The 10,114-nt window shown below is 42.6% G+C and overlaps 2 protein-coding genes across 2 annotated transcripts in view; one reads left to right on the forward strand and one right to left on the reverse strand.

Annotated features, from left to right (window-relative positions):
- LOC123834257 (zinc finger protein 556-like) overlaps nucleotides 1–1,597 on the reverse strand; it is a 66,443-nt gene extending 64,846 nt beyond the window's left edge. The window contains exon 1 of the mRNA XM_064574810.1: nucleotides 961–1,597. Coding sequence (XP_064430880.1) covers nucleotides 961–1,110 — 150 coding nt within the window. The 5' untranslated portion in view covers nucleotides 1,111–1,597. The remainder of the gene's footprint in view (nucleotides 1–960) is intronic.
- LOC123834268 (zinc finger protein 77-like) overlaps nucleotides 1–10,114 on the forward strand; it is an 81,727-nt gene that overhangs the window by 57,037 nt on the left and 14,576 nt on the right. The gene's annotated exons all lie outside the window — the stretch shown is intronic.

Below are 10,114 nucleotides of genomic sequence, written 5' to 3' on the forward strand. Positions count from 1 at the left end.
AATTATACTGTCCAATATTCCATTTATGACTTATTCCTCATTCAAAACTGAGTTTTCTTTTTTAAGATTTTATTTATTTATTTGAGAGACAGTGAGAGAGAAAGAGAGCAAGAGAAGGGGGAGGGTCAGAGGGAGAAGCAGACCCCCCGCAGAACAGGGAGCCCGACGCGGGACTCGATTCCGGGACTCCAGGATCATGACCTGAGCCGAAGGCAGTCGCTCAACCAACTGAGCCACCCAGGCGCCCCCAAACTGAGTTTTCTCATTCATTATTATGATCACAGTCATGGTTTCATGGACACATACATGTATCAAAACTTACTTATATCTGAATTTTATTGTATTTCAGGTATTACTCAATAAACCTAGAAAGTTAGCTTGGTCCCAACCTTTCTGTTTCATGTAGTATCAAAATCACACCAACTTAATAAAAATAATTGGGAAGCCTTCCGGTTTAGTAATAAAATAACTGTGCACCTCCTAGAGGTTAGATAGCACGCGCTTGTAAAGCTGCACCTGACAGGCCGTTGTATCTCGTTACACGCAGACTGGGCAGCACTTAGAGACCCCCAAACGGTAGGGCCGCGCACTGAGATCCGACGCTCCCGCCCGGGAACAGGAGCATCCTCATTAGGACCCACACACGTGGCTCGCCAGACAGGCGGGACCGCCCCTGGGAGGCACGCAGGGCCCCCCCAGGCACACGCCACAGGCACGTGCCCACAGGCGGCACCCGCCTCTCGCCCTGGCGCACGCAGCTCAGCTCCCCGCGCACCCCTGCCCCAGCTCTGTCTCGTCTTCTCGGGAATCACCAGCACCCCCACCGCGCGCTTCCCTCACCTCCCTTCTGGGCCGCGTGGCCTAGAACGTCAGCTTCAAGGCAGGGCCGGTACGTTGTCCGTTCCGCTCACTGCAGAACTTGCAGGACGGTGTTCCACGGAACCACCGAGAAGTACTCACCGAGCGTCCAGGCCCAACGCACAGCCGAACGCAGGGGCTGAGCACGAGCGTCACGAGCGCCTCATCCACCGGAGCTCGGGTAAAGGGGCTGTTTCCGCGCCCGCCCGACAGGCAGAAGCCCCCAAACCCAAACGCAGGCCCGTCGGCCATCCCGGTGCACAGGGGTGTTCCTGAGCCGTCACTGGCCGCCCGAGAACTAAAGGAGGGCGATTCCGAGCCCCCGGCCGGGCCCCAGGGGTCAGACACGACGGCGGCGATGATGTCAGGCCCCTCGCGGACGCCGCGAGTCTTCCAGGAACAGGCCCCCGGTTCCAGACGCACACAGCCCAGTCGGGGCGCCACTGGCGTCCGCCCCTCGTTCGGCCACCATGTCCTCCGCGGAGTCCCCTCATCGCCCCGTCGCGGAGGCTCCGTGGGACCCCCGGGGCCTTCCCCGGCCGTCCACGCCGCCCGAGCACAGGGGATGGGGGAGGACGGAAGCCTCGGGAGCTAGGGCCACCAGGCGAACCGCCACCAACTCCCGACATCCGGCCGCTCAGCGTACCAAAAGCTGGAGTCGGGGAAGGAGGGGAGGGCCCCCCACCACTTGCGTCTGCGCTCGCGCCTCGGTCGCCTTTGGCTGTCTCCACCTCTGAGGGGGTGCGCCTGCGCACTTCAGCGAAGACGGATTCCCAGGGGTCTCCAGGACGCAGCTGCTTTAGACGGAGGCCCGTGCTGCATGCTGGGAAAAGGCTGAGTGGCTGGACTCCCTACATCTGAGGGGGCGGAGCTGGGGGGGGGGGCTCTTTTTGGAACTACATTTCCCATAGGCCAACCGGATGGGTTCTGTGCCGTGGGGAACTCCACGCAGGAAGAAGTGCGCATGCGCCGTGGCTGGCGGCCACGAAGACTCGCCCCGGAGGCTGCGGATAAGGAGGGCGCGAAGGTGGGCAGTCGGTAACTTGGAGGCTCAGAGTGTGGGACCTGAGCTAGGAGACAAGTCGCGTCAGTGGCTGGGACAATGGGTGTGAGTGCCCATAGGCGTCTTTGTGACCCTGAGAGGGTCTTTTGTGTTCGTGCTTGCGGGTCAGGAGCAGATGGGTATGTGGCAGCAGGAGTTGGCGATGGTTGAGAGTCGTGTGGTCTCACGATGTGTGATCTGCTTCTTACCTCTCACCTCACGGCCACATGGGGCTGCCCCAATGTTCCCAAGGGATGTCGGGATCAGTAATGGGGTTTCCCGGCGAGAAGGCATGGGACTGGCTTGATGACAAGTTTAGAGCCGGAAAGTCACGATGCCGGTGCCCAAGGGTTAGGAGTCCCCAAGCAGGGTCCTTATTGGGGAACAACTGAGAGGTCCACCTTTAGATTTCGGAACCAGGACGTTGCTAGCAAAGCCTGACCCAAAGACCCTGGTATAAAATAAAAGATTCCAGAGGAGGTCTTATTTCTCTCCAGGTATGTGTGTGAGGTAAGGCCCTAGGGGTTGTTTTCTAACCAGCTTCCAAAAAGGGCCTGATAAGGCATATATCCTTCCCAAGTTCTATAATTCTTCCCAAGAGTGATCCCAGCGTGATGGAAACAAGTCTTGTTGCATATGTATCTATCAAGGTTGAGGAGAATTTTAAATTTCCTCTTAGCATATGAAAGCAGGAGGTTTTTGGTGGTTGTTCATTTTTTAGTAATTCAGTTTCAATATATGTACATCAAAATTCATTATTTTAAGTGTAGTTATATCAGTTTTCCACAATTGTACTACAACAGTCAAGGTACAGAACACTTAATCACCACTCAAAAAAATTCATGGTGCCCATTTGTAGTCAGCACTCCCACCCTTAATCCCTAATCTGTTCTAAATCTCTATACCTTTGCCTTTTTCCAAAGAATGTCATATAAATGGAACACTACATTGCCTTTCCAGTCCTATGTGTAAGTTTTGATGTCTTATTTGTAAAATCATGCATACTTACTTTACAGAGTATTCTGAGTTTTAAGTTTTTGAACAATACCCAGCATAGTGGTGGCCTATATTAGACATTCAAAGTGACAAATTTCATTATTATTAGGAGCCATGTGAAATCAGAAAAGACACTGTGCTCCCTTGCTTAACTATCTTCATTTGTATGATGACAGAGATGATGTGGGGTGGTAAGGCATCAAATGAGATACTAATGATTATCAAATCACATTAATTTATGCAGCACTATGAAACCATAAATTAACATGGAGAAATGGACAGATTAGACTTTATTTGTTCTTTAATGAAGCAAAATACTGTTGCATTTTTTCTCTTCCCTAATGTGCTAGAAATATATCCATATGGAAATTACACCTGTGAAAAGTAGAATGGGGCACATCTCCAAAGGCAAGAGAAACAAAAGCAAAAATGAACTATTGGGACTTCATTAAGATAAAAAGCTTTTGCACAGCAAAGGAAATAGTCAACAAAACTAAAAGGCAACCTATGGAATGGGAGAAGATATTTGCAAGTGTCTTATCAGATAAAGGGCCAGTATCCAAAATCTATAAAGAACTTATTAAACTCAACACCAAAAAAATAAATAATCCAGTCAAGAAATGGGCAGAAGACATGAACAGATATTTCTCCAAAGAAGACATACAAATGCCCAACAGACACATGAAAAAATGCTCAACATCACTCGGCATTAGAGAAATACAAATCAAAACCACAATGAGTTAACACCTTACACCTTTGTCAGAAGGGCTAAAATTAACAACTCTGGAAAAAACAGATGTTGGCAAGGATGCAGAGAAAGGGGAACTCTTTTACACTGTTGGTGGGAATGAAAACTGGTGCAGCCATTCTGGAAAACAGTATGGAGGTTCCTCAAAAGTTGAAAATAGAGCTACCCTATGACCCAGCAATTGCACTACTGGGTATTTACCCCAAAGATACAAATGTAGTGATCTGAAGGGGCACCTGCACCCCAATGTTTATAACAGCAATGTCCACAATAGCCAAACTAAGGAAAGAGCCGAGATGTCCATCAACAGATGAATGGATAAAGAAGATGTAGGGGTGCCTGGGTGGCTCAGTCAGTTGAGTGTCTGCCTTCAGCTCACGTCATGATCCCAGGGTCCTGGGGTTGAGCCTCACATCAGGCTCCCTGCTCAGCAGGGAGTCTGCTTCTCCCTCTCCCTCTGCCCCTCCTCCTCCTCCTGCTCGTGCTCTCTCTCAAATAAATAAATAAAATCTTTTTTAAAAAGATGTGGTATATATATATATACAATGGAAAGTTATGCAGCCATCAAAGAAATATGAAATCTTGCCATTTGCAATGATGTGGATGGAACTAGAGGGTATTATGCTAAGCGAAATAAGTCAATCAGAGAAAGACAATTATATGATCTCACTGATACATGGAATTTAAGAAACAAGGCAGAGGATCATAGGATAAGAGAGGAAAAAAAAGGAAACAAGATGAAACCAGAGAGGGAGACAAACCATAAGAGACTCTTAATCTTAGGAAACAAACAGGGTTGCTGGAGGGGTGGGGGGTGGGAGGATGGGGTAACTGGGTGATGGACATTGGAGATGTGTTGTAATGAGCACTGGGTATTATATAAGACTGATGAATCAGAGACCTGTACTCCTGAAACAAATAATACTTTATATGTTAATTCATTGAATTTAAATTTAAGAAATAAAAAAATAAAAAAAAATTTTAAAAAGAAAATACAAACTAGGTGAAATTCATTCATGTTCTTATCTTTTGAAGATAGTGACCAGAAGGGAGCACAAATGGAGCTTCAGGTGCTGGCAATTTTCTGCTTCTTGATCTGGTGCTGATTATGTGGGTGCATTAACTTTATAACAATTCAGTGAGCTGTTTTATAATATTTTCATTTTTCGGTATGCCTGTTGCATTTATATAAAAAGTTAAAAGGAACAAATGGAAAACATGACTGTGAATAGATCAGCAAAATTAAGAACTCCAAGGATGAAGTACCAGCAATTTACATACACCTGAAGAGATACTTAGTGGAAAGTAAGATAACATAGAAGAAAATGTCAAGATTGAACCCAGAGAGGCAAAATTGGTGGCAAGTACAGAGGATAGAGTATGAGACATTATGGTATTCAAAATTGTGGACCTTGGAATGACTTGGTCTCAGGACCCTGGGATCATGACCTGAGCTGAAGGCAGACGCTTAACCAACCGAGCCACCCAGGCTCCCTTCAATGAATTTCTTACCTATACATTAAAAACTACACACTAGCCTCTCTGCGTTCTCTATTATCTCTCTTGTCATTGTTTCCTTACCTCACAAACCTCTTATAAACCTAAGTTATACCATTTGTTAACCATTACTTTTTCCCCACAGAAACATAAGTACCAGGACTGCAACAACCACTGTGTGTTTCATGCCTCTTCATTCAACATAAAACAACATAGACTACATTGATTACTTTGACCATAGTTGTTTAAATGCTGAGTGTAGAGTGCATGGCATATATGGATGCTGAACATTAGCATCAAGTAAATGTTTGGTCTCTGAGCAATAAGAGCTTGAAAACTGATTATGCCTTTGCTTCTTGAGATCTCTGGTAATTTATGTAAACATATTTCTCAGTTAACTCATAAAAGGACATAATAAATGCCCTAACTGATAGAGTTTGCTGAGGATTAACTAAATTTCTATATGTAAAATGAGTTACTCTAATGAAAAATACTAAAAACAGTGTCTGGTGCATATTTCCGTGTATATCTAAGCATCCCAGACAACCCAGAGTTGGCCTGGTGCTCATTGGTAGGCCTAGTCTTCTGTTGTTGAAAATAAACAATTTCACACAACACCATCATTAAACAATGCCTTTTGGTGACCAGGATGGATCAAGAAAAAAAAAAAAAGCACTCTAAACAAGTCTGTAAAAATTCAAGAAAAAAAAAAGTCCAAAAACTCCCCTCTTCCTAATACAACTGACTGCCGCTTCTTTAACAATTAGTGTTATCACCGTTCCATTCTTCTTCTTCTAGATAACAACTATTGAGATTCCCAATGATAAAATTACATTCAGCTGCGGATAGCATCCAATAGAGAGCAAATCTCAACTTCCTTGAACATAACCCAAATCAAGTAATACAAGCAGAAGTCATGGGTGCCTGGGTGGCTCAGTTGGTTGAGCGGCTACCTTCGTCTCGGGTCGTGGTCCTGGAGTCCCGGGATCAAGTCCCGCATCGGGCTCCCTGCTCAGCGGGGGGTCTGCTTCTCCCTCTGACCCTCTTCCCGCTCGTGCTCTCTGTCTCTCATTCTCTCTCTCTCAAATAAATAAATAAAATCTTAAAAAAAAAAAAAAGTCATATAAGTCTTTTTGAGCACTGTTTTAACCCACAGTCATTAATGGTGCATTCCTAGAACTCAGTACACCCAACACCTTTTACTATAGGTGTGATCCTGGTGGTCTTTCTCTAGAGGGCAATGACAAAACCATTAATTTTTCACTGTTATTAATAAGAAGTTATCTTAATGACAAAAAGTTGAAGTATATAAAAATAAAATTTATTTGAAAGAAGAGTGCCTAAACATTTATGCACTGGTAATACTGACTAAAAATTTATAATGCTTAATTTGACAAAATTACAAAAATCATAAACAAAAATGTTAGCAAACTAAATCCAGCACCACCTTAAAAAGATTATATACCATTACCAAGTGGGATTTACCCTAGGAATGCAGGATTGACTTAACATTAAAAATTAATATAATACACCATATCAACATCATAAAGGTTAAAAAAACCACATGATGATTTCAACAGACATGGAAAAGCACCTTTGATGAAGTCTAATACCCCTTTATGATAAAAGCACTCAGTAAACTAATAAACTCAGTAATCTAAGACTAGAAGGGAACTTCCTCAACCTGATACAAAAAAAATCCCAAACTAACATCATATCTAATACTGAAAGACTGAATGATTTTCCCCCAGCATCAGAAACAAGACAAATATGTCTGCTTTTGCCACTTGTATTCACCATTGTAATGAAGTAAGTTCTAGCCACAGAAGACAGGCAAGAAAATAAAAGGCATCCAGATTAGAAAGGAAGAATTAAAACTATGTCTATTTGCAGATAGCATGATCTTGTGCATAGAATATCTTGTACACTAAAATAACTGGAACTGATAAACAACTTCAGCAAGGTTTCAGGATACAAGATCAAAAGGCAAAAATTAATTGTACTTCTATACCTTCCTAAATCTGGTAAATCAATGAAAAAGAATACAGGGTCCAGAAATAAACACTTATTTAAAGCCAACTAATTTTTTACAAAAGTGTCAAACTAATTCAATAAAGAAAGTGTAGTGTTTTCAACAAATGGTGTTGGATCAGATATCCATATATAAAAACAAAACAAAAACTCTTATTCCCTTGCCTCACTGTTCATAAAAAATTAACGCAAAATTTATAATAGACTTAAATGCAAGATAGAAACAATAAAACTTCTAGATGAAACAAAAGGAAGAATTTCTTTGTGACCTCATTTAGACAAAGTTTTTTTAACAGATGACACCAAAAGCAAGATTGAACAAAATAAGTTGGAATTTATTCAAATTAAAACTACTTTCCTAAAGACCCCATAAGAATAATAAAAAGACAAGCCACAGACAAGAAAATATTCTCAAATCATATAGCTGATAAAACACTTGTGTCCAGAATACATGAAGAATTTTGGCAAAGCAATGAGAAACAGCCCAATAAAAATGAACTTATTTAGAAATTGGGTCTTTACAAGTTAAGAAGTCATTAGAGTGGGTCCTAACTCAACATGAATTGTGTCCTTATACAGTGAGGATAATATCATATGAAAAGAAAGACACCCAGGGAGAATGCCATGTAATGATGGAGGCAGAAGTTGGAGTGATGCAGCTCAAGGCAGGAAATGCCTAAGATTGAGGGTTTCTACCAGAGGCTAGGAAGGGACAAAGAACAATCCTACACAGAGTCTCAGAAGAAGCATGGCCCTGCTGACACAATGATTTCAGGCATCTAGCCTCCAAAACTGTGAGAATACGTTTAAGCCACCTAGTTCCATGGTCTGCCCTACATTCTGGAAATACATGCCTTCTTTTTCAAGTAACCCTTCACAAGAGTTTTAAATGCTCCAGGTAATGGTCATCAAGGCTCGCTTACATCATAAAAAAATAAATCACTTCCTTTTTGAGATTTTGAGGCTGATCCAGGCAAAGGGCATGAGCAAGAGAGCAGTAGCACATATGAGCTTTACTTGGGCAATACTCCGAAAGTTTTGCCTCTAGGGAAAGTCCCTCATAGCATGAGGCCATCCAGAGGCAATGGCAAAGGGGCTACTACTCAGAAGGGGAGGCATGCAAGAAAACTCCCAGGGAAGAGGGGAATCAAGAAACTTATTATATGTTTGGGTGATGTTGCTCTGTAGCCCAGATGGAAGTCTTTGGATCAGAGAGATCCAAAGGGCAGCAGCAGCCTGGATCTTTTATAACTACAGGGATTACCCCATTTATGGCCAGCAGCTGTTGGGCACAGTTTTGTGGGGTATGAAAAGTAAGCAGGCTCTAAATAGCTAAAAGCCTACTTATTTGAGCAATGTTTAAAACAACTGGATATGTAAAAATTTGAGTTTGGCACAGGTGGGCTCTTGAGCTACTAGTTCACAATGAAGAAATAAACCACATAGGGCCAATATACAGCGATCATCTTTGTCTCATGTATACAACACCGCCAGATTCTATGTACCTCCTGTTGGAAATACTCAATATCTAAATTATTCTCCTCAAAATATCAGACCTGAATATGGTCACACCTGTAGGGTGAACTTGCAATTATCTGCAAATATAAGGAACAGAAGATGTTGAAGATCAACATGGAGATGCAATTAGAAGACCCACTGTATGAAAATTTCTACATGATTTATTATATTCAAAAATTCCATTACAAAGAAAAATATATGCTAGGGGAACTGCAGATATAAAGGAGATAGTAAATTGAAATGTATGGGTCTTATTGGATCCCAATGCAAACAATCCAACAGCAGAAGTTTTGGGGTTTTTTAAAAAGATTTATTTATTTATTTATTTGACAGAGAGAGAGAGAGAGCACAAGCAGGCAGAGTAGCAGGTAGAGGGAGAGGGAGAAGCAGGCTCCCTGCTGAGCAAGGATCCTGATGCGGGGCTTGATCCCAGGACCCTGGGATCATGACCTGAGCCGAAGGCAGATGCTTAACTGACTGAGCCACCCAGGCGCCCCAAAAGTTTTAAAATTATGTAGACAATTAGGGAAATTGACCACTGCCTATTTATTTGAATATATTAAGGGATTCATTCAAAAATATTTAAGGATGGGGGCGCCTGGGTGGTTCAGTTGGTTAAGCGACTGCCTTCGGCTCGGGTCATGATCCTGGAGTCTCTGGATCGAGTCCCGCATCGGGCTACCTGCTCGGCAGGGAGCCTGCTTCTCCCTCTGACCCTCCCCCCTCTCATGTGCTCGCTCTCTCTCATTCTCTCTGTCTCAAATAAATAAATAAAATCTTAAAAAAATATATTTAAGGATGATCAAAAACTAATGATGTAATGTATGGTGATTAACATAATAAAAAATATTTAAGAATGAAATGATATACTGAGAACTGCTTCAAAATTATCCAGAGGAAACTGGGTGTTGTAAAAAAAACTGATGGAAAATTATTGAAGGCAGGTAACAGGTATATCAGATTTTGTTAAACTATTCTCTCTACTTTTACAGAGTTTGGATTTAACAAAATAAAATATTAAAAATAAATGATGGAGGCACCTCGGTGGCACAGTTGGTTAAGTGCCTGACTCTTGGTTTTAGCTCAAGTCATGGTCTCAGGGTGGTAAGATCAAGCCTGCATCGGGCTCCACACTCAACAGAGTCTGCTTGAGAGTTTCTCTCCCTCTGCTCCTCCTGCTCATGCTCTTTCTTAATAAATCTTTTTTTTAAAGTAAATAAAATAAAAATAAATGATGAAAAACTACTTACAAAAGGAAGTTTTGGTATTGTCTCTATAATTATGCTGTCTAATGCAATCTCTTTCCTAAAAGGATATTCAGATGGTGTGGTAGATTTTTCAATCCCCTGTGAAACAATCTAGCCATGTCCTCATGGTACTGAAACTGCAATTTTTCCTCCTTCAGTTGAACCATGTCACTTGCT

The sequence above is a fragment of the Mirounga angustirostris genome, unplaced genomic scaffold (genome assembly GCF_029215605.1).
Source record: "Mirounga angustirostris isolate CCGP_5_RB_7025 unplaced genomic scaffold, mMirAng1.0.hap1 SCAF_1, whole genome shotgun sequence".
Taxonomy (NCBI): Eukaryota; Metazoa; Chordata; class Mammalia; order Carnivora; family Phocidae; genus Mirounga; species Mirounga angustirostris.